The sequence below is a fragment of the Phocoena phocoena genome, chromosome 1, assembly GCF_963924675.1.
Source record: "Phocoena phocoena chromosome 1, mPhoPho1.1, whole genome shotgun sequence".
NCBI lineage: Eukaryota > Metazoa > Chordata > Mammalia > Artiodactyla > Phocoenidae > Phocoena > Phocoena phocoena.
Window position 1 is genome coordinate 77,184,579 of NC_089219.1, and position 26,854 is coordinate 77,211,432.

Genomic DNA, 26,854 nt, shown 5'->3' on the forward strand with positions numbered 1-26,854 from the left:
AATTTAAAAAACAAAAACAAAAGAACTCCTCAAAAACCATCTCTTCTGCGTGTGTGTGAAGTCCACCGCCCTGAGATTTCGACCAAGCTTTTCTACCTCAACAGGAAGAGGCCCATTTCTGAGACAGATGTGAAGTAAGTTTCCTAAGGGGCTCCTCTCGGCGCGAGGACGGGCTATCCCCGAGGGGCGAGCGGGCGCGGGTCCCGAAGGGGCCACGTGAGCAGGGAGGGCAGGTGTGGCCCCCGCGCCTCGGCCTGCCATCTCGGGCCACGGGGGTCCGCGCCCGCGGGGTCGGCGGCGCCCGAGGGACTTCTCCCCACCTGATTCGGGCCCTCCCCCGCTTCAGCCTCGGGCGGCTCAGCCGCCTCGCTCTCTCCCCCGCCCCCGGAGTCTCGTTTCAGTCATCCCTTTGTCCTTGCCCGGATTGGCAGGTTTTATTATTCCGCCTGAACAATCCGGCCGCCCAGTGGCTGAGGGTCGCTGACGTCGGCGGCAGAGCCTGGGAGTAGTTGGGATATTGCTCTGTCAGTAACACATGTGTAAGAGCCGCGGAGGGAGCGAGTGAGCCGGTTAGAGGCCAGCGCCGCCGCCACCGCCGCCTCCAAGCCGGGCAGCAGCAACCCCGGCAAGGGCGAGGGTCAGGCGCGCGGGACCCCGCCGGCCGCAGCTCCCCGCCTCTCGGGCGCGCCCGCCCCCCGGCCTCCGCGCCGGCCGCCGCCGCTCCCGGGGCTGTTGTGTCTGCGGCCGCTCCCCGGCTGGAGGTGCAGGAAGCTCGGCCGAGCGGCCGTCGCCGCCAGCAGCCCCGAGCGAGCGGGCGGGCGGGCGCACGGGAGGGAGGCAGGCGGAGGAGTAGGAGGGGGAGCGGGAGGAGCGCGGGCGGGGCGGGGGCCTCCGGGCGGGGGAATATACAAAGTGAAGCCACATTGCCAAACTTGCAGCAGCGATTGCAGCAGTTGCTGCCGCTGCGCCGCGCCGCGCGGGCCGAGGGCTCCTGCAGCTGCTCGCGCGGAGCCGGAGGCGAAGAAGAACGACGAGGACCGAGACTGACGCTTCTGCTTCCCGGCGCCTGCCACTTACGCGGGGCCCCCCAACCCAGCCTCAGAGCAGCGCGTTAAAAAAAAGAAAAGAAAAGAAAAGCAGCCCTTAGCCCCCTCCTCCCCTTTCCTGCTTCTGCGAGAAAATCCCCCCCCTCCCTCCGCCAGCCAAGGCGCCCCTTCCTTGGAAGCCGAGCGGCTTCGCACGAATTTCGCCGCCGCCGCCTCTCGCAATATTGCAATATAGGGGAAAAGCAGGTAAGGGGACGGCTGGAGAGCCGCGGGCAGGGAGGCGGGGGGGAGAAAGGAGGGGGGCGATTTGGGCCGGGGCTGTTTTCTTTGGCTTCCTTCCCTTGACCGTCCCAAATTGCAAGTAAACAATACGTCGGCGTAGATAATGCGCGAGTCCGAAACTACCGAGGCCGGCCTGCGAGCTAGGACGGAGGGCAGCCCCGGGCCGCCAGCTTTGTAGCGGTTCCTGCTTACAAAAGGGTTCTTCTTGGAGACGGGGCTGGTGGGGACCTTGGAGGCATGTGGGGATATATTCAGTTCCAAAGGGAGAGGCAGGAGGTGCTTTCAGCGTTGAAGTCTGAGAAGTAGTGTGGGGAAAATAGTCACGACCCTACCCCCCGCACCCCACCACTATTTTTGAAACAGTGGCAGAAAGGATCTAAGTGAGCAGGATTCGGTATTGCTGGTTCTTTTAAAAAATTCCTCTTGGCTTTTAAGTCTTTTGTTCCAATCCAGGAGAAATCCGGTGAATCACCTAATTAAAATCAAGACATGAATTAAGCATCCATTTTTGTACTACAAATTGTCAGCGCTACGTTTGTCCCTCCCTTGGTCTCCATTAAAAAACACCAGAGACGTTGTTAAAGGGGGGCAGATTTTGCCTCTAGCTGCCAGTTCTGCTTTCTATTTCACAGACTACCTCAGGACCTAAATTGCTTGGCTATGTAATTACTAGAGTATAAGCCTATTTAACTTAAAAGCTTTCTTTTTTTTTCCAACTCTAAATGAAACTTGATGAGGGCCCGTCCTTAGTTATCAGGGGAGTCAGTTTCTGGTCAGTCGTCTTGATTCATCTCTTTTAGATTTAATCAGCATTAAGGTATTGCTTGTCCTTAAGAGCTTTAGCTAATGGGGTTACTGGATGCTTTTCTCAGTGTAATGTTTCCTTTTCAAAAAAAATATACATATATATTTACCTCGCACCAAAGATGGGGGCGGGGAAGAGCTTGGAATCTCCTCCCTCCTCCTCTTTTAAAAAGGAATTCAGAGCGATTAAAACGTTGGGCGGGGGTGGGCAGTTTAAAGACCTAGGGCAGGAAATGCAGATTCATTTGGGTTAGGGCTGAAATTGTAACAAAAAGCAATTCCTCGAGTAAATGCATCAGATAAATCAATTTACATAAAGGTATGATGCATTCGGTTAAATGCAATGCTAATGGGTTTTAGAGTGGTCCTGTTTCCAAAGTCTCAGGGTTTTGTTACAGCTTAATTGGTGCAGTTCTTATTCTGGTTTATTGTGCGGTCACTGGACACACGTTCCGGGACTCTTTCGGAGGAAATGTGTTTAAAATCGGCCTATTTAAGGAACACAAGTCCTTGTTTCGTTCCCTTCCCCTCGTTTTTTTGCAGCAGCCAAGTTGGGCCGGGGACAGGCAAAGTTCGTCCTCTCGCTTCTGAGGTATCAGCTGAATGTCTTGAGCAGATAGCCGGGAGCCTCGGGGGGAGCCCACACTCTCGGCTTACAGAGGACAAAGACAAAACAGGCTGCTTAATTGGCAGTAAATAACTTGATCTTTTTATAGAATAAGTGACTGGAGGAACACTAGGACTTTATTGGACTCAGGATTGGAGGCAACAAATTAATCGGTTTAGGCTAAGCTTTATAAATTGATTCCTATATTAGACCCCAGTTGTTTCTCTCGTGACATTCATTAGAAAGAGTGGGGAATTTTTAAAAGCAGTTTTTGGTGACAGTAGGTCTGGCTCAGATATAACTTGTGCATCCTTTAACAGTGCCTTCTCACATATTATCAGTAACGTACCCCCCACCCTTTTGGAGGAACAAAGCTCTACCATTTAGATTGCTGATCAAGGGCAGATTAGTGAGACCAAAGTGGAGAGTGTTTGTATAGGAAGTTAACAGGCATCCTAAAGTTCAATGATCTATTATTCTTGCCTGTGTCCTGCAAACGCAGAGAAAACACTCATTGATCTTCAAAATGAAATGAGATTTGGAACAATAATAGGAGATGGCGGTCACCACAATGGCATGTGAAAGGTGCTGTTTAAAATAAGAAAAACCAGTTTCGCAACTTTACACACCGCACCCCCCCCCCCCGAAGTCCCCTCGCTTCCCCTCCCACCACCACTCTCTCCATCTCCCCTCCGCCGGTTCTTCCCTCCTTCCCTTTCAGAAAGCCGAACTATTTCCAACTTGTGAACTGCAGCTGCACTTCCCCGGGCAGAGCTCGGGAGGGAACGTGGCTCCGGCGGGGGCCGCCTCTCACTCCCCTCGGCTAGCGCTCGGGGCTCGGCGGGGCCCCGGGAGGGGCCGGGCGAGGCGGTGGGTGGGTTTGACCCTCATTTGCTGGAGGCGGGCGGCGGAGGAGGGGGCAGTGGGCGGAGGCGGGGGCCGGGAGGAGGCGCCGCGAGGGGAGGAGCGCGCCGCGGAGCCTCGCTCTCTTGAGTTTTGACAGTACCCGAGCTGAAATTGTCAGCGGCGGCGGGCGCTGGAAAGTTGAGAGGAGCTCGTGGCCCCAGAACAAAGCTTGAGAAAAGTAAACAGGCGGCTGCTGCCGGCAAGCCTCCCTCCTTCCCTCTCCCCCTCATCCTCCTTGCCGCCCTTGCCCTGCTGCTTCCTTCCAGCAACTCTGGGGGCTGGCGGGGGACGGATTCGCTCACTCGCGCGGCGAGTACTAACTTTTGCATCACCCCTGTTTTGTCTCTCTCTCCCTGTCCCCTTCCCGCCTTCTGCAGACCATGGTGAATCCGGGCAGCAGCTCACAGCCGCCCCCGGTTACGGCCGGCTCCCTCTCCTGGAAGCGGTGCGCAGGCTGCGGAGGCAAGATTGCGGACCGCTTTCTGCTCTATGCCATGGACAGCTACTGGCACAGCCGGTGCCTCAAGTGTTCCTGCTGCCAGGCGCAGCTGGGCGACATCGGCACGTCCTGTTACACCAAGAGCGGCATGATCCTTTGCAGAAATGACTACATTAGGTAAGACTTGGCTGCCTTTCCCGGACATGGGCGGGCAGAGCAATGGCAAGGCCAAAGGTTACCAAGGGTTTTAAAGAAAGGAGCTAGGGCATCTCTGAGAATACAGTGTAGCCTTCACCTCAAAAACCTGGTTGGCCGAAATTTAAGGGGTTAAAGAAGCATGTGTTAATCTTCCAATATTTAGTGGCAAATTAACGGCAAAGGCCACACGAAGTAAAAACTGCGCACCTGGGGGGACTGGGCTGCTAGGTGTGCAAAGGTTGGGACCAGGATCCTCGGGACCAGGATTTCAAGTGGTCAGCAGCAGTTGGACCCTCCACTAAAAATAAACATTTCAAGTGGGAGTTAAGCTGCTTTCTTAAAGCAAGGTAGGGACCAACATAGGAACTTGGGAGACAAAAGACTGATTTAAAAATTTAAGTGTGGGTAGTGAGAAATGATATGCCGATGGTGATGGCTGATTATGATATTTACGTAAGCACCTTTAAACTTCTTTGAGTGGAAAACTGACTCATTCTTTGTGCTCCTTGTGAAAAATGCTGATTGCCCATCGGTTTAAAGACTTGTCATTCTTCTTATAGCAAAGAAACCCGAACAAGAAAAAAAAAACTTAATGGTAATGTTTCTCTTTATATATTGTTACTTGAAGGCTCGCAATACTCAAGTGTTAGTGTGTGGTTTGTGATGTAGAATTTGCAGTTCAATTGAGGAATGTTCAGATTTTGGGTTTTTTGTTGTTGTCATTTGTATCACTACTCTTGATCCCCAAAAGAGATTTAGGAAAAGAGGCTATAGAATTATACTAATCTTGCATTTTAAAGCAATGTATAGGAACATTCATATGCCCATGTAAGCACCCTTTTTCCAACAAGTTTCAGTGCAATTAATGGAAAGAATTCAGGAGGTCAGGTGCCTATAGGATCTTTTCAGGTGAACTCAAGCTACTTAAACTCATTAATTTGAAAGGAGGCATTTGAAGGATTACACATTTAATTTGAGTAAATGGTTTGATAGACTGATGCACATGAATGCTTCTAGGAGGTGTTCTGTTTCAACATCCAGTAATTAAAAAAAAAAAAAAACAAACCCACACGCACATGGTTGATACCAGACAACCACTCACTTTTAAGAAATGCGTTCTATTAAAATTTCTGCCCTAAACCGTTTTCTTTATAGAGATTAGAAAATTTTTGCCCTTTCTTCAATGAGGGTGAATCAATAGATGAGGTATTTTGTTCAAAGTTTAGCTCCATTGTGATTCCCTCACTCTGCATCTAAAACTGCAGAAGATCCCAGTGCAGTTTGGAGCTGAGTATGGGTATGTTTACCCCAGCGATACCATTAGTGTAAATGATGGAATAAGATGATATTTGGTTATTCCAGTAATGCAACCTATGTCCTCTTTGCTGGCCTCCTCAATCAGCCAAGTAAAAGAAATACAGGAAGGGAGAGGGCTTTTATTTTTAAATTAAGATGGCAGCATTAATTTTACGAAGTGTTCTTTTAGAAGTAAACGTTGGAAAATCAGCAGCAGCGTGGGTATAATGCTTTCTGGTCCTCCTTCCAAGCAATGCCATGAGCTTTGACAGTACTGTAATTAGAGAGCAAAACTGGTAAGAAGGAGGGTGGTTTAAAGGGGAAAAATTGACAGTGCTGTTCAGAAGCAGTGAATGGTACAGATTCAGCTCTTTTCCAAGAGCCTTCAGAAGACCTTAGCTTCTGATTACCACTAATTAAAAAGAAGATGGGTCCACTTGCATTCCCTCAGGACAAGTTTAGGCAAGTGGCTTCCTGGGAATCACTTCCATTCCTTTCCTTATTCTTGGGAACAAATATAAATGCCCATTTGGTGTTTTTCTCTTGGCTTAATGGAGCAATGGAGGATGTGTGCCCAGCCCCAAGACTTAATTAATTGGGTCCATATTCTCCCTTTCTTTCTTTTTTCCTGACTTTGAAAACTGGAACCCCGCTTGCTGTTGAACTGGAGGCTACCCTGAGGACCTTAGATTTGTTCGGGAGAGCGGAGTTCTAGCTCAGTACCCAATTGATCCTCTCCTCACACTGCTCAGGACTCAGCAGCAGACACCCCCCTCTCACCCACCAAGTTTAAGGGATCTCCTAAGTCTTTCTTCAGTGTTCCTTCTGCCCACCAAGATGCCGAAAGGGTGGGAAGGTGGGGAGGCTGCGCGTTCCTTTTCCTTTCAGCCACTCCCTCCTCAGTCTCCCCTCACTCCACTTGTTGGAGGAGCTTTCAATTCTGCAGGGACGGCCGCTGAGGAGCGGGACTAATCCGCTCGCCGGCCGCCAGGTGAAGGGGACCCTTTGGCTCTTCGGCCCCAGCTGGGACCACAGAGCGATTTATTAAGGGGCTTTTAAACTGTCTGACTTTGAGGTTGTGGCTTTTTGAAAACCAGCAAGATCTGGCTAAAAAGCTTTGGGAGAGCTGGGAGGGGCCCGGGGAGGAGGGGGTTGTGGGGGGGGAGGGGTGGGTGGTGCTGCTTTTCCCCAGCCCCTTCCCCCTGCGCGACCAAGTGTCGTTTGGGCAGAGCTGGGCTTCTGCCTCTCCTCCCTCCAAGATTTCAGATAAAGCGGCTGCCTTGCTGCAGCGAATCCGCACAATTAAAAGCTTTAATTAGTGGCTCCTCCATTTTCTTAGTTTTGATGGGCTTTATCTAATGAGATCTGGTCTCTGGCTTAGATCTGCTCCGAATGACGTGTCCGCAATGAATGAGAGCTGCGTTGCAAACAAAACATTTAATTAACAAAATTGGCCTCTAAGAGAGGGAGGGATAGACAAGGGGGGAGGGGAGAGGAAAGGGAGGGTGGATCTTAAAGGGGCCAACGCCGGCCTGGTCCCGCCACCTAGCAAAATTACAAAAGTCGTTGAACCTTGGAAGCGCGTCCTCCCCCTTCCCCCCCGGTTCCCGACCCCCCAGCTCAATCCCAGCGCCACCAAGTAGCTTCAGAAACTCCGATTCTCTTTCTTCGAGTCCTCCCACCGCGGGCCAGAAGACTGGCGCGGAAAGTGCAGCAAGAGGAGGAAGTTCGGAGATCGACGGGTGGGGCTCCAGGTCCGGGGAGGCGAGGCTACGCGCCGGAAGCTCGGGTGGTGGTTCTCGGCGTGCAGTGTCTCGCTCGCTCGCTGGCTCGGCCGGGCGGGGGCCGGGCTGGGGGCTGACGGCGCCTGAGGCCGCAGTTCAGGCGCCCAGCCGGCCGGCAGCCTCGGGCCCGCGAGGGGGCGAGCGCAGGGCGGGAGCCGGACGAGCGGGTAGAGCTTTCTCTCCCCGGGCTCCGCTCGGGAGGTTCACGTGGCGCCCGCAGCCGCAGTGAGCGCCGCGCAGCTGGGGGTGGGGGCCCGGGGCGGGGGGATTGGTGGTGGTTGGTGGTGGAGGGTGCGTTTCGGGAGCGGGTAGCGTTAGGAACGGAGGCGCCGCCAGACAGCGAGTTCATTTCCCTGGTAATCAACAGCAAGCTGCTATATTCAGAGAATGCTGTCCCTTTAATTGAACAGGCTAGGTAATTAAATGGCACTTTTCCAATAGGACGTGCTAGGTAAATCTAATAGTTGGTTATTTAATATCACTTTGAAGTCTGCCCACTCAAGCACAATGACAGCACAGGAGCATGTGAACTATTAGCTAGGAAAAAAAAAAAAAACCTAGGATCTCAAAAATTAATTAAATCGCATGCAATTTAGGGGGAACGTTTATCTTGATTTGTCATAACAGAATTAATTCAAGGCCTCCAATTCACTTGGGGGCAGATCTGTTACTCTGAATTAACCAAGCGTAATTTGGCTGATTTTTTTTTTTCTCCCTCCCCTCTCTAACGCATCAGTTGCGATTATTCACAGCCCCCCTCTTAAGTATCAATAGCTTCTGGTGCTTTTAAGGTGCCTGGTCTCTAGTTATTCCGAAGTACTTTTAATGGACTTGGCTCCAGGCATAATTTCTGGGTTGCATTTTCTTTGTTACATTTAATATAGCTGGTGCAGAATTTAGATTAAATATAGGAACCTGCTGGAAAACCAATTGCTTCTGGATCGGTAGCTGTGGATGTGCATTTTTCTCCTCAGATATGTTGCTGATACTTACTTGTAGGTACAAATGTATACCTTTCAGCCACACTCTTAGAAACCTACCTCTCCTTGCCTGAAAGCGGTTTAGAAAACAGCCAGGTAATGCTCCATATCGTGTGTATTTTGCTTGAAGTAACCAGTTGCAAGTAGGCTCACCTATTGGTCGTTGAAGTTAGGGAAAGATGCTAAGTATTATTACTGAACTAAAAATACAACTTGCTCTCCATCTCTGTCAGCAAGGAGAGTTGGAGCTGGCAAACAGTACTGGCACTACATGGTACTTTTCATAGGAGCAGAGCACCTTTAAAGTGTAGAGGTTTGGTGGGATTTCTTCCCTTCTTTTCCCTTTTCCCCATGTAAGTAACCTCTTGATGTTTGTGATTGATTGCATTGCCCAAATGCTGAAATATTAACGACCTTCTTGGACTGAGGACCCAAAGAAAGGAAACTGAAACCGATTCTGTCATCACAATTAAAGACTCCCCTGGCTTTAATTAGCCTGACCTGGGGTATATCTCCCTGTTGCTTGAGTTAAAGAGAAAGGAGCCCATTATAGTCCAGTCTGAGACGATAGCTACTTAATTGAGCACCTAAAGCCTCAAGCCTTTTAAATCAAACACTGTCCTGGACAGTCCCCCTGGTTAGATAATTAACTCTCCAGCGCACAGAAACGTTGTTAAAACACACACACACACACACACACACACACCTTTTCAGAAAAAAGGGTGGAATTCTAATGGTAGCCTTCCTCTCTGGTAAAAGGGATTAAAATGTGTTTAGACATGTAAGTTTTCTGCTCTGAGGCAGCCGTAAAGCTGTAGGCACGGAAAGATATTAAACTCCATTAATAATGTTGTTCAATAGCACATCAGTCCTGGGTAGATCTTGGTCATTTCCAAACTTTGTAACTGTAATTTCTGACACTTTAGGAATCCCGTGATTTTGTGGCTGATTGTTCCCTGAAAGGTTGTGAAAGTGGTGCTGGAGAAAATGAGATGTATGAAAAGCTTATGGATTACATACAACTGCCCTGATTATTAAAATACACTTAGACATTGAAGACATACAGCTGACTTCACTCAGGGTGAATTGTTAAATAAATGAACACTTAGGTTGGGTAATCAGATTGGTACTGTGAAAGGGTATTTTTGAGATGGAGTGTCACTGTGTGCCTGTTGGTAGTGGCAGCCATAATTATAGACTCCTAGCCATTAAAATACTTCTGGGTTGCTGTAAGAGGATATTTGGTCCTTAGCTCAGGTAGGATTCTGTTCCCTACCCCCTTAATCTACACCGCCCCCCTTTTATCCTCAGCATGTTTTTGGCTACATCGACAGGTTTTTAATTTTATTCTTACCTGAAGTGTTTGAGTTGGTACCCCTTTTGGGGATTGAAATAGCCCTGCTGTTGACTGGAAACTCCTCCTGGCAATGCTAATTCTCTGGCCACCTCACCCTTCTGAGAACCCTCTTGTGGCAGCAGTGACAACCCACACTTGCAGGATGCTGTGGGTGAGACTCCGGGAGGCTTCATCAATGCTCCTGAAATGGTCCAGTGTTAGGAAATGGCAGGCCAGCGGCCCCCTGAGCTCCCACATGGTGCGGTCCTGCAGCTAGAGGTCCTGACAGTGTATTATTTCAGCTTTCTCTCTGTAACTGTTCTGATTCTGTAAGAACGTGTCAATGTGTCGTTGATCTCAGACTAATTAGTTTTGAAATGGAGTTTTGATTGAACTCTTCAAATCGATGCTGCTGCAAAATTTGTTTCTTGGGCTTCCTATTAAAAGCCATCTTAAGGGGCAGTTTTACTACTCTCCCTGTCGTTCAGTCGATACATTTAATAACAACTTACAGGCTATTTTCAATAAAGTGGCGACAGCAAATTAGTAGTTTGAACATGACAAGCCTCTTCTGCAAGACCAGATTCTGAAAACTCAAAGCAATTATTTTTATATAGAGGCATGCCACAATCATTCAGATTACGGGGTGTTCTATAGGAGCCTGTCTCATGGTTTGACACAAACTGCATTTTATGACTTTCTTTGGACAAGGAAGAAATGCAAGTATTCATATTCATTATGACACCGATCTGTTAGTTTGTAAGTCCTATTACTTTGTTTTTCATTGTTGAAAAGTGCCTCTCTGACCCTGCTTACTCGTTCCGATACCACCTTTCAATGTGAAATCATTTTGGTCTGTTTAATAAATATTTGTGGATATTAAAGAGGGAAGCCCGAAAGCAAATAAAGCTTCCCAGCTTGAGTCTACAGATTTCATAAAAGCCAAAGTTCGGTGTTCGTTAAAATATTTTGTCACGCCTGTGGAAGGATGTAAGGAATTATGTATATCTTTTTCTTCAGTACACCGCACTTCTTGAGCTTTCCCCTCCTCTGCAGACTTCTTCTTCTCCCCCTCCTCCCCCCATGGCAGATGTTGTGGTCTCATTTGATTGCATAGGAAAACTGCAGTGATACAGCAAACACCCAGAGAGATATGATGACAAATGGGTCCAGATCCCGGTAAATTACTTTCTGCTCAAATCGAAATTTCATTCAGTTTGTTGCTAGCAGAGATGAAGTAATCTAAATTGTGGACTCAGGAGCAGATAGAGGGAAGTTGGAGCAAGCATTTCATTATCAAGAGAGAGAGAAGGTTAGGATGAAAGAGATGAGCAGAGGCAAATCTTAAGTGTTGACACCATGATTGAAAAGGTTAACCCATACACATTATATATCAACCTGGATAGCAGAGAGTTTCTAATGGAAAGTCTGCACTGATGGAGGTTTACGGGAGTTTCAATACACTGAGCATGATGTCTTCTTAGATATACAATCAAATCCTCTTAACCCTTTTGATGACTCATATCTCAAGATATGATTAAAGTACAAAAGAGTTCTTCATATAATTTCAAGGACACAATACATTTAAACTTCAGGCATGAATTGTATCTTTTTTTTTATGATGAACTCAGTAATCTGATAAAATGTGTGTAGAACAGAATTGTTTCGTATTTGCTAGAGGTGTAAGTCAATATTTTGTTGAAACCCAGGGCACCCTCTTCCTCTGCGGTAGGCAGAAGTTAGCTGTGACCCCCCCCCCCCCCCCCGCAAAAGGATTTTTCCCAGATGATGTAAATCACTCATAAAACTTGAGGCCGGAGCCTAAGAATTCAGTCTCCGTCAAATGCGTTCCAAAGGGGGGCCAGAGGCTGGGGATTTCTTTCTCTTTCCTTGGTTTGGGATTATTCATTGGTGTCCCCGTCATCTTTGTTTCAGGTTATTTGGGAATAGCGGTGCTTGCAGCGCTTGTGGACAGTCTATTCCTGCGAGCGAACTCGTCATGAGGGCCCAAGGCAATGTGTATCATCTGAAGGTAGCATCTGCTCCTCCTCTGTTTTTTAAAAGAACCATAACTTTCCTACATGGAGACAAAGCATGTCTCCTTAGTAGGAACCCTGTTTTCTCAAGCCGCAAACATGGAAGGAATCCACTGAAATTGTTATGTGGCAGTGATGATTACACATCCACCCACGCCACTTCCCCCATGCCACAGAAGCACACACCTGTTTGTCGCTTTTCCCCTTTAGCTTGATCCAGTTTCTTGCATTTTGGCTTACTCTTTTCCAGAATCATGTTGAAGGAAAGAAAACACTAAGCCATAAGTGGCTCTCTGTACTTGACAGATAACCTGCTTAAAAACAGTTTATAAACTTGTGACCAAGAAAGACTTAATTTGTACTTGTTTTCAGTGGATTTGCTTTTTCCTTTCAGTGTTTTACATGCTCTACCTGCCGGAATCGCCTGGTCCCAGGAGATCGGTTTCACTACATCAATGGCAGTTTATTTTGTGAACATGATAGACCTACAGCTCTCATCAATGGCCATTTGAATTCACTTCAGAGCAATCCACTACTGCCAGACCAGAAGGTGAATACCTAGTTGGAAGGTTCAACCTCTTCATCTAGTGAGGGAGTTTTCCTAGGTGGTTGTGTTTTTGCGTGCCCTTTTAAAGAAATGTAGAATACTCATACATACACGGTTCAGAAATAGAGGAATTGATGGGTTACATCGTGAATCTTTTGTGGTGAAAAAAATCCTGACTTAGTTATAGCTGTAGCTTTACCAATGTTGAACACATTATCACATGCAGAGTCAGGCAGAATGTAAAACTTGCCTACGACCAGTTGTTTATCCCACTTGACAATTTTGAAATTCAGAAATACGATGTGACTAGGTTATTGTGGGGGAAAAATTAGAACATTTTTGGTAGGAAGGGGGAATAAATGTCTTTGTCATGAAAGAATGATTTCTGCATTAGTAATAGCAATCTGGACACCTGCCTTCCTAACCCAATCTACGGTGCTTTGAATCTTAGAAGAGCAGTTTTACAAAACATTCTGGAATTCCAAAGGAGAGCATTTTTGTTGATTGGTAGTCCCATAATATTTGAGTAAGTTACAACTTTTTTTAAAAGTTCTAGCTCTTGCTGATCATTACAGATTAAATGTCTTGATTCTTGATCCACAACTGGAAAGTTTTTGGACCAGAGTTAGAAACGAGGAAATTACACAAATGTACGATTCATGTATTAGAGGGCACTCCAGAGGGAAAATTGGTGATCAACAGTTGTCCAGCACCTGCAGTACTGGATAGTTTCAGATCTATTTTAATCTCCTTAGTAAGTCCTATAGCTATGCAAGTGAGTGCATTTTGATAACTGCTGTGCCTAATTTGTAACAATTACTGTCAACCTTCAGTTAAGAGACTGTTCATTCCACACTGGCCCAGAAAAGAGTGAAATGTATGACTCGTGTGCATAATTTTATTCACATCATATTTCATACTGATTATGTATTGATGACATTGATTCATTTACTCTTTACAGCACCACTTGCATGGATATTAAATCTTATTGACCACAGATGAATTTTAATTTCAGATTGGTGATAGATTTTTCCATCAGCTCTGATAGTATGTTTGACTTTTTCATCATTAACCCAGGCAATCACACAGCACTGAGTTATTGCATTGAAACAAAAAGTGCACACTTCACTTGGTAATTCTTTATGGATTTACAATAGGAACTTCATTAATGTCTGTTGTAGGGATCACAAAAAACAACATTTATCTGCAAATAGGAATTTAGCGAGCTTCAAAAATCTCAGGAGAAAATATTAGGCTTCTTTGTCTTCCGTAATGCATTTTCTTAATGCTGTGTACAGGGAAAATGAGTAATATTTGAAAAATTTTAAATTATACTGCCATATTTTAATGCTTATTTTTATCATTTTCCCTTACTCAAGTTTATGGAATGATTTTAAATGTATTTTCCATTGCTTTATTAGGTAAAGGTTAATTGCATCAAAATGTGTACAGTTTTCCTTATTTACTAATATGGGAACTACATAGAATACTATTTTAAGAACGGAAATCTAATTTTTTATTGCAAATTAATCAGTCACCATTGATGAGCCAGTTCAAGCTTCTTTAAGGAGTGCCAATACATATAAATACTTACAGACCTTCGTGGTTTCAGTTGTAATTAAGTGAATCTATAGGGCTGAGTTGAGGACAATGAATGGGTAACAAATATTTTGAGATACCCATTTCAATGTAGAAGCAAAGCCATTTGAAGTTATACTTGGTAGCCAAAAAAAGGTACAAGAATAAAATCCACCCCCCCAAGGTAAAAGCTTAGTTTCTCTACAAATTATATCTTGTTTGTTGCTGCTTTTATACCATTTCTTTCCCTGACTTAGCAAGGCATAAAAAATGATACAGCTCACCAACGTGCATGGTGAGAATTGAAGGATGTAGAGATAAGATGGAAAATGTAGCCAGACTGTGTAGCCAGACTGAATGCAGGCCATAGCAGTGTTAGCCAGGGACTAAGTACACAGACATGTAGTAAGTACGAGCACGTCTCACAGTACCACCTTACTGAGTATAAGATGATGTAAAGGGCTTCCCTGGTGGCGCAGTGGTTGAGAGTCTGCCTGTCGATGCAGGGGACACGGGTTCGTGCCCCGGTCCGGGAAGATCCCACATGCTGCGGAGCGGCTGGGCCCGTGAGCCATGGCCGCTGAGCCTGCGCGTCCAGAGCCTGTGCTCCGCAACGGGAGAGGCCACAACAGTGAGAGGCCCGCATACCGGAAAAAAAAAAAAAAAAAAAGATGATGTAAATTGGGAAGTGTTAGGGAGGAAAATTTGAGCAAAGTCTGGTTTACGTGTTTACGAGATTGCAAGTATTGTGCCTTTCATATAAGTCCATCCCTTTTGCAGGGTGGGAGAGGTAGGGCGTTCATTTTGGAACACAGAATATATGAGGCAATGAAAAAGAGCCTACTAGCGTGTATTTTAATGTTGGAAGCCCTTTAAAAGGAGACAGGTGGCCTTCAAAAATGAATAGTTCTTAAAAGGAATAAGGAAATATAACTTAAGGATGTGTTCTTGTCAGACATTGGTGAGAAGCTGTGTTTTGGGGGTGATGTTAATTAAGAACATATCCCCGTTGGCCTAAATGTCTTACATTTTTGCCCTTGGTGCCCAGCTCACCATGAGCACAGTCAATTCACAAGGTAGTTTTTGTAAATAAACGTTTGGGGTAAGCTGAATGTGGTCCAGAGAGATATTAATGAGAGGGCAAGGGGGAAGAAGTAATGAAAACGTACTTCCTGGTGGAATCATAAACTGCTTTTTGGACCTGAAGAATGCTTTAAAATGATTTCCCCCAAACCCTGTGGCATTTCTTTTCTGGAGGAGATGAGATGGGGAGAAATGACAAATCGCTCCATTTTATTATTTTCTTCTCTCTCATTCTCTATATTTTTGGTGGGGAAAATTGGACATTAATTTTGGCCATTTTCCTTCTGTTCACAGAACCAATTACGTTTTTATCGCATGATGCATATAAATATACCCAAACATCCTCTGGCTGAAAAGTAATGAGTTGATTATTTGTACATCCCTTCTTTAAAGGCAGCTAATTGTATGGAAAGTATAGGCCCCCATCATCTGGCCCCTTTCAACTTTTATCCTCCTGAAATTTGTTCCCAGCGTCTGGGATGTATAGTTTAGTGGTTCTGCACCATCGGCTTTTGTATGTTCTGAGAAAAAATAATCTTAAGCTCTTAAATCATACAGTCTCTCTGACTGAAATCTCAGACCACTCTTGTTCTAGGATCTACAAAATGTCACAGCCTATATTGTCTGAAGGAGACTTGGCTCCCCTCAGGAGAATACTGCCTTGTAGAGAGAGAGTTATGTAAATAGAATCAAGAATTGTGGGGGTATTTTGGGGGGGGGGGGCGGTTGGTAAATTTTTTTGCCTGCTCTGGAATTCTTTCTTCTACTCAGGAGTGATGGTTTCATCTAGAATAATCTGTGCTTTTCAGTAAAATAAGAGATCACATCTCTTTGGTCAGAAGAAAATTTAGCGAGGGTTCTAGTTTACATACCCCTTCGCAGTTCCCCCACCCCACCCCGCCCCGTAGTTACATAATTGACGTTGTGTGTGTGTCCATCGCAGAGGACATTTGTTGCTCATTTATTAAATATGCTCGCTGGCTGCTGCCGCATCTTTGTTCTGGACAGACAAATTACCTTTCTCACACTGAGCCTCCACTCTGGGGATTAAGCCTCTACCACTTTAATTAGCTTGGAAGTAGGGGGTTGCAGCTCCTAATAGACTTCAGGCTTTTAGTAAGTTAGGGAAAGGGTGAAATGAGAACTTCCTGGGAAGCTCACAATGTCATTAAAAAACCATAAAAAACTAATATCTATTATTTCATTTTGGTAATTGCAAACAGCTTGTATTGGACAACTGGATTATCAATTCTAACTTAGATATTAAAGTTAGACTTCCATTGAACTACATTCTTTAATTGAGCACAAGTCATGAACACATTACATATGTTTGATTCATATATTTACAATATTCATGTAATATTAAGTGGCATGGTAGGAAATACTAAGAGAAAAGAAGTATCAATATTTTTGTGTGTGTGTGTGTATACACACATGCATATATACACATAACCTATAAGCAGAGAAGGACATGGGTGCATAGACATCATATGGGGATATTAGAATAATCATGTTAACTGCCAGTATTCGTTTAGCTTTTTTATTAAGTGCCAGGCGCTGTTGAATGCGCTCCCTATATATTATGTAATCCTTATAACACCCTTATTATCCCCACTTTTTAAATTATTATTATTTTTTTAAATGAAAGCTTCTTTCTTTCTTTCTTTCTTTATGGCTGTGTTGGGTCTTCGTTTCTGTGCGAGGGCTTTCTCTAATTGCGGCGAGCGGGGGCCACTCTTCATCGCGGTGCATGGGCCTCTCACTGTTGCGGCCTCTCGTGTTGTAGAGCACAGGCTCCAGACGCGCAGGCTCAGTAGTTGTGGCTCACGGGCCTAGTTGCTCCGCGGCATTTGGGATCTTCCCAGACCAGGGCTCGAACCCGTGTCCCCTGCATTGGCAGGCAGATTCTCAACCACTACGCCACCAGGGGAATCCCTCCCCACTTTTAGGATGAGGAAACCAAGACACAGACAGTTAAGTAACTTGCCAAAGTTTACACAGTTGAGAATATTAACGCAAAACTTCCTGGGGAGGAGGAACTTGGCTCTGATGTGCCTTTAAGATCCTAGTTCGAGGCCAGATGTTACAATTCATTCCTTGCAGAAAGAAACTTGCTTTTAACAGAGTTCAGCAATTCATTGTAGAAGTTTACACCAGAAACTTTCTGAAAGTCCATTTATCGTCTCATTTTGTCCGCTAGTAACAGTGCGGAAGATGTTACGCTTTAGTTCTCCACTGCCAGAGTAAGTAGCGTAGAAAGCCTCTAACAAGTCACAGTTGGAAAGTAATCTATTAATAGAAGATTCGTGAATGTAGGGAAGACAAAAGCAGCCATGTTTGAGTTTTAATATCTCTCCAAGTTTAGCATTTTAGCTAAGATGCCCGTTTTTATTTCTTGCAGGTCTGCTAAAAGGTCAGAGTAATGCAGAATGCGTGCCTTCATCTCAGATCTTGTTCATCACAGGTGGATCCCATGTGTCTTCAGTAGACAAGTCACCTTTGTAGCTAGCACCAGTGCCAGCTCCATGCCATTGCACCTTCTTTAGTCTTGATTGCCCTTCTTGCATTTATTGGTGTATTAAAATGACTGAATATGAACATTAAGGACTCCATGAACCTGGGCTAATGGGAGACTGTAGAGAAAATGAAAAAAGATCCACCGGAGGACATCTTTTGGGGGGAGGGAGCTTGGGAGGAGGGAAATGACTAATGAAGCTAATTAAAAGAAACATTCAAATCTGCTTTCTACCCTCATTAACAATTAGCAGGGCACTGGCCGGAGTTTGTACCCTGTGTTTTTACCTTAACAACATTCTATTTGCTCTTTGTATATTTAAGTGTTGTAAGGAAATGTGTTTCAATCAAAACTGAACATGAGATAAAGGAAAGAGATGTGGCTTTTGTGATATTCTATCACAAACACTTTTATTGTATCTCTGTAAAATACAATGTATGTATGCATGTAAGTGTTTTCGTCCTAATGTTGCTACTCCCATGGAAAAGAAAAAAAAAAGAATGAAAAAAAGAAAAAAAATTGGAAAAAAAGTCAGGCTCATAGAAGCTACTGTGTAGAAATTCCCCCCTACTTCTAATTTGCTGAATGAAGAAAAAAATCTTTTATTTGTGATATTTTCAGAGACATTTGCTCTAGTATGGTGTATTTAAATAATAAAAACTTAAAAGAAAAATATTCGATGGAGTTTGGGTTTAAAAACTGCTTTTTCTTTTCTGTGTTTTGGAAATTTTTATTTTATTTTTTTGTTCCGTACCAAGTTCACTTTAAATCTTCGGGGGTCGAGGGAAGCAGTGGGTATATTTATTTAGCTCTGAGCCAATAAGGTATTCTTCAGATTACTTAACTATGCCATTTTTGGCAGGAGTACGAAGCCATGTCTCTAACGGAGTCCGTTCTGTAAATTCATAATATTCTGTTAACAGCATGTCATTACACTTCTGCTGTATCACAGTGAATCTTTTGTGTTTATATATATACGTTTGATTCTTCAGCTATTTCGTTTATTCTTTTTTCTCAGTAGGAAAGCCTTGGGTATTGATGGAAAGCATGTTAAAGAAGGTGGCATAACCATCTTGTTCTCTTACCAAGTTTATAGCTTTTGAAGGAAATAGTTCTAAACCATACCTGTACAGATTTTGAAGTTCCATTAGTTGTTAGGACCCCGAGCTCTTTTACAATCTTCTTTGATGGGTGAAGCAGCCATTTCCTGCTGAGCTTCTAGACTCGTGTGGTCTGCTGTATGATTTGTTTATTTTGTTTTGCTCTTACGCTCCTGTACTGACTCTGCCTTTCCATGTGTTTGGCGGAGGATTTGGATTTCATTTAGTAGTAGTCTTGAGGTACTTAGTCGCCCGTTCTAGGCAGCAGCGTCTCCTCACCAGCGCCCAAGTTGCCTGCAGAAAACACGTGTAGGCCAAGGACTCAGTGGGCCCAGTGCCGTTGCTGGAAGGAGGAAACACGTGAAAGGCTGCCCTGCCAGGCTTGTAGTATGTGAGCAAACTCAACTGCAACTTCTCTTACAGGTTAATAAAACCAGGTGTGTTCATAATGCTCCTTTAAGTTTTATTTTCTCTTGTTCCAGAGAAAACCTCCTGATATAGACCCACCCTCTCTCTGAGAATGGGAATTGGTTCTGCAGAGAGGTCTGGCTCACCACCTCTCAACTAGCAGTCAGCTTCCCTTTGGGATCTCCTGCTTCCAGAGATTCCAGGCCAAGAGAAAAAAATCAGTTGCTCCAACTGAAAACCTCCTATAAACCTCGTGTAGGAGAATTTAAAGGCAGAGTTAGTTAAAGTGAATAGTTTATTAGAGCTTTATAAAAAGAATATGCAGGAAAAAAATAAAATGAACAAAATCACATAGATAACAATATCTGAGTTGGATCCTTGGGGAATTGCTAGGAACTAGTTCTGGTTTTTAACACCTTTTTTTTTTTCCCTTCAAGATCCTTTAAGGGGGGGCTTCCCTGGTGGCACAGCGGTTGAGAGTCCGCCTGCCGATGCAGGGGACACGGGTTTGTGCCCCAGTCCGGGAAGATCCCACATGCCGCGGAGCGGCTGGGCCCCGTGAGCCATGGCCGCTGAGCCTGCGCGTCCGGAGCCTGTGCTCCGTAACAGGAGAGGCCACAGCAGTGAGAGGCCCGCGTACCGCAAAAAAAAAAAAAAAAAAAATCCTTTAAGGGAACGTGGGACTCTTCAGGACAGAAAAGGAGAAATGTGTTAATAAGAATGCTAGCATCTTCTCTAATTCTTTTTGACATAAGCACTCATGTCCCATATAGTGTAGAAATTCGAAGGAGATAGTTAATAACTTTGTAGTCGGTAATACAGTGTGGCATTTAGTGATGTGGAGGGCTAAGGTCATTAAAGACTTTAAATGAACTATTATAGGGCTAGTTCCTCAAGCACTGCCGCGTATTTAATAACGAGCTTCTAAAAGCATTTCTTAAGTTGCAGACCTATAAGATTACAAATGTCACTCATGTTAGTATAATCCACATGCAAGTGATGAAGGCTTCTCTTTGATGTGCTAAATTGGAGAAGGACTAATGGAGCTATGAATATACAATAGAACATATTTAAGTAGTAGTCTTGCTTTAGGTAAAACACTACCTTGAAACCAGAGGCGGTTCAAACAATAAAACCTGGCTCTAATGGGGACGCTCTGTGTGGATAGAAAGCTACTAAAAACACTCAGGTTTATTCTGATGTGAGCAGTGATTGTGTTCCTCCCCCAGCTCCAACATTGCTGGGGGGAAAAAAAAAAAAACCACGAGCTTGTTCACCTTTCATCGTGACATTGGTGATGTTAGTGAGATGCGCTCTGTTCTTTTGAAAGGACTTATGTAATATTAACCACGTCATAGAGCAAGATGGCGCCAGTCTCTACAAGCAAGTGCAATTAAAAATAAAAGCAAATGTGGGGCTTCCCTGGTGGCGCAGTGGTTGAGAGTCCGCCTGCCGACGCAGGGGATGCGGGTTCGTGCCCCGGTTCGGGAAAATCCCACGTGCCGCGGAGCGGCTGGGCCTGTGAGCCATGGCCACTGAGCCTGCGCGTCCGGAGCCTGTGCTCCGCAACGGGAGAAGCCACAACAGTGAGAGGCCCGTGTACCGCAAAAAAACAAAAACAAACAAACAAAAGCAAATGTGACTGAGCCCAGCTGAACTCCTGATTAAAAAAAAAAGTTTATGATACATATAAATGTCTCAATCATGCAAATTGTCAATCTTGCTAATGAAACAGATTGTCCTCTGAAAGGGTTTAATGTTTTTTACCTATCTGTCTAGTTAGATTTACACAGTCCGAAAGGCCGGAGAGCCCGAACGAAGCTTTTCCAAAGCAAATCGTTTGCCACGAGAAACTGTTTCCAGCTTGTCATGATTTATTAGGAAATAGTTTAACACAGACTGTAGTGTCTTATAAAATACGAAATTAGAAAACTGTCACACCAACGTGAAGCTTGTGAAATTGTCATCCTCTTAATATTAACCGTATTTAAATTCTTTTGCCCTGATTTGCACTGATGTTTGAAACAACTGATAATCCAAAATGAAGCTCTTAAGTTGAATGGCTTAAATGTCAATATAGTAAGATTCTAATGTGTACTACTATTTATATAAAATATTTCTTAGGGCCAATAAATTGTATAACAGACTCCAAGATCTGTCTATCAAAACACTACAGTGAAGGGTTTCCATGTAGCCTAAATAATTGTATTTAAATTGAGAAGACGTTGTCCCAAGCCTCCTTCACCCAGGAATTCTATCCTGGGTGCTTGCATCCTGTGACTCGATTGGAGAGGCTGTTGAAACACAAAACGTTTACAAGTCGATGTTACCTGCCTCTGCTACTGAGACTCACCTATTGTCAGTCCAGCCAAGTCACAGAAATGCTTACTGCAGTTAAATAGCAATTTGTTTCCATGAAACTGCAATTAAAGTATGACGGAGCAGCCATTTTAGATTGGCAAGGCTCTGAACGCATGTTAAACAGCCAGCGATTCCCACTTGCAGTCTGGGATCTGACTAGCAGCGAAGTGTCACACATGCACCCGTGTTGGGTATCTAGTTAAGAGACATCTGTAGCCCTCTTCTCCCATCGTGGACACGCTGAGAGCTATGGCACGTCAGGGCTGATTTGGGGAAGGTAAACTTGCAACATACCTCAAGTGAATACTATTTTCAGTTGTACAAGAAGTGCTTTCTGCTAGTAGATAGGTACTTGTTTCCTAGAGGGAAGGTTTTCGAGTTCACATTGATTCTGCTGGGAAGACTGTAACTCGGAGGCCTCAGGCCAATAACATACTGCAGGTCCTGCCACGTTACAGCTGTGTCAACAGGGCCGTTCTCTCTCCTAAATTACAGCTAATAAAACAGAGGATGAAAATCAATTGATTCTGTTATAATTTCTTTGAATGACACTGGGAAGTTGTTTAATGACTCTGTTAGAAGGGACAAGCCTGAGTGGAGCCACCAAAATACCTATTTTAATTGTCCCTCTCCCCTCCGAAACAGGACAGGACAGCTTTCCTGGGTGTTAGCGTCACCATCCCCAGATCAAAACCTGCAGGGGAAAGAGAAGCTCTGAACTGAATTCTTCTAAAGTTCAGAATTTGTTGGGTGAGAAAGGTGAAGTGCAAAGGTTTTCCGGAAAATTCGAAACCTTGATGTAAGATCCTGAGAGAGGAAAGGATTTCAGAGGTGACGTTTTAAAATACAATTAGCGCTGAATTCCAACCAGCTTGGAAACCATCGTTAGCTCATGAAAACAGGAGGCATCGCACCTCCTTGGCCTAGAAAGTTCTCCCTACCTTGAATCAAAAGGTTTATGCCCTCCACTTTTTCAAAAATAAATTTCATGTGCAGTGCATCTGTTTGTAGGACTTCACCTGTGTTGTTTGAGCTGTAATTTTTTTAAGTAAGAGGAAAACATTAGTTTCTTTCTAAATTAATTTTTCATTTTCAGTGAATTGAATGTTTTTAGGAACTGAAAAGAGGAAATCTGAAGACAAACTGAACTTACACAAACAAAGATTAATTATGAAAAGATTAATTATGAAAACTGCAAAGGAAATTGCTTGCTTGGGCTGTGATTGTATACCTCTTTCTTTATTTAAATATAGTTAGGTAGAGATGGGTGTGTCTTCGAGTCTGCCTGTTCTTCTAAGGCCTCTGATTCAATTTCTATCATCAGTTATGGAACTTACACTTTCCATCAACCTTACATCTTTAAATGTAATGTTTAATATAATGACTTTTATCTTGGAGTTGTGTAATGCTTTGTAAATGTATTTATATATTAACATTTACTATTAACAAGTTCTTACACATGTTCTCTCACTCAGTCCTTTCAATAATCCTCTTAGTGATTTATTGCCTCAGTTGTACAGACGAGGTCATGAAGGTTGAGAGAGGTGACTTATGAAGCAGGACCAGGACTACAGTGAGGGGAATGGACACTCTCTTTGGGTGCAACATTTAAGTAATCAAGATGATGCTTTAATGCAATATGTTTAAAAATAAAATTAATGCAAAAACACCCATGATGAACAAAAGAATCACAATTTCCAATAAAGGCAGGATCAGTATTACTTATCTTTTGTTTTCCTCAGGCTCCAACATTGCTGGGCACTGTTATTAATGCCCAAAGTCCAGAACTGCCAGTTCCCTGGCATTTTGGTAGAATTGCCTTATAAATTGTGAGACTGCAACAATCAATGATATACTTTATTCTATGAGCTGTAACTAGTTTTTTTTTTTTTTTTTCTTCTCTTCGAAACGAAAGTTTTGCATTTTATCTTTATCCAGCCTGGAATGCGGACTCATTTAGATTACCTGCATATTTTAGCCTCACTCTCAAAGAAATTGCTTTCGAATTTTGACAAAGCTCAATGACTTTATGGTGAATAATCAGATATAATTGATAAGAACTCTGCCTACAAGTGGTTGAGGCTGATGAAAAAAAACGAAACTTTAGGACTCAGTCCAGAAGGCGAAATGGATAACTAACTATATCCCATATAAAGAAATAAATGGTATGTTTAAAATGTTTGAATGAGTTGTGGCTTGAGCCTGAATATCTTATTTGTGGCAAATAAAAGGCCAATGAATTCAATTATGTAAAAGTAACATATATATTTATAAGTATAAAAGAGGTAATGCACAATAATTTTTATAGAAAAGTTTTATATGTTCTAGCATGATGTAGAAAAGCAGACATATCACGAAAGAACTAATATTCATATTTGTTTTTCTAAGATAGGATAGCACTGAAGTATTCCAGTGGAACAGATTATACCTTTAATTACATCCAAATGTGATGCTGAGCTGATTTTGAAAATTTTGTTGGCTGTACTTCCTATTTTCTCATTAATTGCTAGAATCCAAAAAGATACCAAAATTTGTAAATAAATTCCTATAACATACCATTAAATCCAAGCTGCGTTTGTTACAAAAGGAAAAATAGTTAAGGACAATTTCTATGCAGTTTAATAAAACATTATTTTGATGTTGATATAAAGGTTAGGCAAAAAGGGCTTTTTTGGCTTGGATTCCTGATTGTATGGATTTTGGTGCCAAAGGGCCGGTTCTCAAAGCCCATAACCTCTGTATGTTATTGCATGGAGTATCTCAGCCCAATGGCTCTTTGCAGGTGGTCTTTTAATCTTTTCATTCTACTGTGTGCAAAATGAGACTTCAGTTTCCCAATATATGTTTTTTCCAGTCTGAAGACTAAATTACCCTTCTCATTGGATAGGGTTGGATATATATCCATCCTCTTTAAATTGTAAGGACCTGAAAAAATATGCATAGATGAACGCACTGTAGATTAAAAACTACGGAGTATCAAGTGTAAAGAACGAGAATCTTTGTGTTATGTGTATATTATGACCTCTGCTTATAAAATCAGTAAATGGAGTCTGGTCACATCACCGAGGGGTAGGCAAGATTTGCGCCAGGTAGTGAGCAAGCCTGTAGGACCCGTGCTCAACTACTTAGTTATACTACTTTCTATAGTTTGACCGAAAACCAGTTTTTCAGCCAGTGCGCTGCATAACTGACACAAGCAGGGACCTGATTGGTGTTTATCAACGTTTTTTTTTTTTTTTTTTTCGGGCAGGGAGCGGGAATAGATGTTTATGGAATTTATAACAGATAAAATATTTTCTCTTTAAATCCTAGGCTCTGGAGAAATTTCATGAGAAAATGGGAGTAGGGAGGATGGAAGGAACAATTGCCTAAATTAATCGCTCTTGGAGGGAGGATTAAGGGGCTTAATGGGGTCTCTCGCTGCAGATTGGGAGGAAGGCTGTAGGGACTCCCCAGATGCCCTCGCCACACATCCCGTTGACATGGCTTTGTTTGTCTGATTTCACTACTGTCAACAAGAGGCTCTGCCCTTACCCAGCCAGGATGCCGTCATTGTGCATCGTGAAACTCCAACCATGCTTTTGCGGGCTGCAACCCTGTGCAAGGCTGTGACATCAGGAGGTTTCAGACGTTAGCAGTGTCGGCAGTTTTTAAAAGTTGATATGATACAGCATTTGGTGACCCTTCACAGGTGTGTCAGGGAGAGCTGAGATGAAATGAAAATTGCAACAGAAGAGAAGCAGCTTCCGATGTTCTTGATGAAACTTGGGGTACCACTGGGGCAAGAAACATGGCCTCTGGTTTGTTACAACTACAGCCCCTGGAAACCTAATCCTTCCCTTCTCTGAGAGTGGAGTGGAGGCAGTGGGGGCTGGAAGAGGTGGAGGCAGCAGGTTTGAGTTTTCTGATTTGTTACTCAGTGAATCAGGCAGATAAACAGACTTGATTTTCAAAGGACGGGCAATCTTCAATGGATATCTGACACGGAGGCTTTTAGCTAGGTCTTTCTTCCTAGGGTTGGGTGTAATTCACAAAACTCCGTCCGTCACCTCATGCTGTAAGCAATTGTTTTTTTACCCTCTGAGTAGTAAAACATGTTTTAAAATTAAAAAGAAGGAGGAAAAAAGATTCCAACTGGCTTTGGCAGTCTTTGCAGTGGGCCAAGTGAAGGTGTAGCTCTAATATTTTTCTGCCTAAGTTGTGTTTTATATTTTTTTTTAGCCCAGAACTTGATTTCCAACAGGCCCACCAAAGGATTCTGCCTCTGGAATCCCCTTGTTTTGTATGCAGATGGCACGTTAATGAACTCATTACTGTGCATTTTATCCAGCTCTGGACAGATTTGTGACATTATTTTTCAAACCAAAAAGGGGTGAGGCAGTTGGTTGGTTGGGCCTGATGAGAATTGGGTGACTAAATTAAAAAAATATTTTCCAAAACACTACCAACTTGCTCAGGGTTGCTGCTAAACATTCTATAAAACTATAAAACTATCCTTACCGACCCTCTGCAACTCCCCCTAAAGAAGTTCTTTGCTTTCCCCGTATTCCTAAAGACTTATAAAAGTGTGTGCCTTCCAGGTGTGTCATCCAATTCCATTCTCAGACTATGTAATTCTGGGTTTTCTTTTTGATTCCCTGGGTATCTGTGGGCATCTTGTGTATCTATGTAACCTCTTTTAGCTTAGGTTTCTGCACCAACCAAGGGAGAGACAGTACTCACTGTTGTCTTAAGGGGAATGCTGTGAAAATTAATGATGGAATATTTACCTTGTATTCTGTGCTCTGTGATTTTTAGGATAAAGGTACTCATGCCTCCTCACCCTCCCTTTTTATTTTAAAGCGCGTAATAAAGCACACATTGCACTGTCATGTGACATAAGCACCAAACTGGGAGTCAGGAAACACTTGGCAATTTAATTCTAGTCCTGAAGGGAAGTCAAATGGAACCTATAATTAAATTTGTCTTTCCAATAAAATATTAGCCATGGGCTAATCATTTAATCTCACTACCTCATTTTGCCCATCTGTTAAATAGGAATTTACTAATAACAGCTATATTTGCCCATGCATTAGATGAGTCATGAGAAGGTAAAAGGGCTTTATATTCTGCTCATGGTACCCTTGGATTGTAACCACTGAAACAACGGAAAGTATAGTAACTTCTTGGATATAAGGATTAGTTATAAAGTCTTCAATTTACTTTGAAAATGATTATAGCCAACTCTTGCCTATCTTCTCTGATGGAGGGGACTTATGACATAGATTAATCCAAAATAATGGGTAACACTCTAATAATTTATTTTTGGTTTAGAATGTAATATGTAATTTTTTCATTTGAAAAAAATATGTTTTGAGCAGTTGTAGATTCACAGAAAAATTGACGGGGCAGAGAGTTCCCATGTTCTCCCTGCCCTCACACTTGCACAGGCTCCCCCATTATCAGCATCTCCTACCGAAGTGGTACCCTTGTTACAACTGATGAACCTGCAATTGTTGACATGTCACAGTCACCCAGAGTCCACAGTTTACATTCGGGTTCACTCTTG

The 26,854-nt window shown here is 43.6% G+C and overlaps 1 protein-coding gene across 4 annotated transcripts; it reads left to right on the forward strand.

Annotated features, from left to right (window-relative positions):
* The first annotated feature begins 919 nt into the window (after positions 1 to 919).
* On the forward strand, positions 920 to 18,110 carry LMO4 (LIM domain only 4). Of its 4 annotated transcripts, none has more exons than XM_065873617.1 (5): positions 920 to 1,292; positions 4,023 to 4,261; positions 11,614 to 11,710; positions 12,109 to 12,264; positions 17,324 to 17,956. In XM_065873617.1, the coding sequence occupies exons 2-5, from the start codon at positions 4,026 to 4,028 to the stop codon at positions 17,330 to 17,332; spliced, it is 498 nt and encodes a 165-aa protein (XP_065729689.1). In that variant the 5' UTR covers positions 920 to 1,292; positions 4,023 to 4,025; the 3' UTR covers positions 17,333 to 17,956. The 4 variants fall into 4 exon arrangements, with proteins under 4 accessions (XP_065729689.1, XP_065729696.1, XP_065729670.1 ...); XM_065873624.1 differs by lacking the exon at positions 920 to 1,292 and adding an exon at positions 3,465 to 3,609 and having other exon boundaries at positions 17,324 to 17,947; XM_065873608.1 differs by lacking the exon at positions 920 to 1,292 and adding an exon at positions 3,767 to 3,823 and having other exon boundaries at positions 17,324 to 18,110.
* Positions 18,111 to 26,854: the final 8,744 nt, after the last annotated feature.

Excerpts from the sequence above, each read along its gene's own strand:
- LMO4 (XM_065873617.1), top strand. The coding sequence starts at position 4,026 with ATGGTGAATCCGGGCAGCAGCTCACAGCCGCCCCCGGTTACGGCCGGC. Across the intron at positions 4,262-11,613 it reads TGCAGAAATGACTACATTAG|GTTATTTGGGAATAGCGGTG; the intron begins GTAAGACTTGGC and ends TCTTTGTTTCAG. Across the intron at positions 11,711-12,108 it reads GCAATGTGTATCATCTGAAG|TGTTTTACATGCTCTACCTG; the intron begins GTAGCATCTGCT and ends TTTTCCTTTCAG.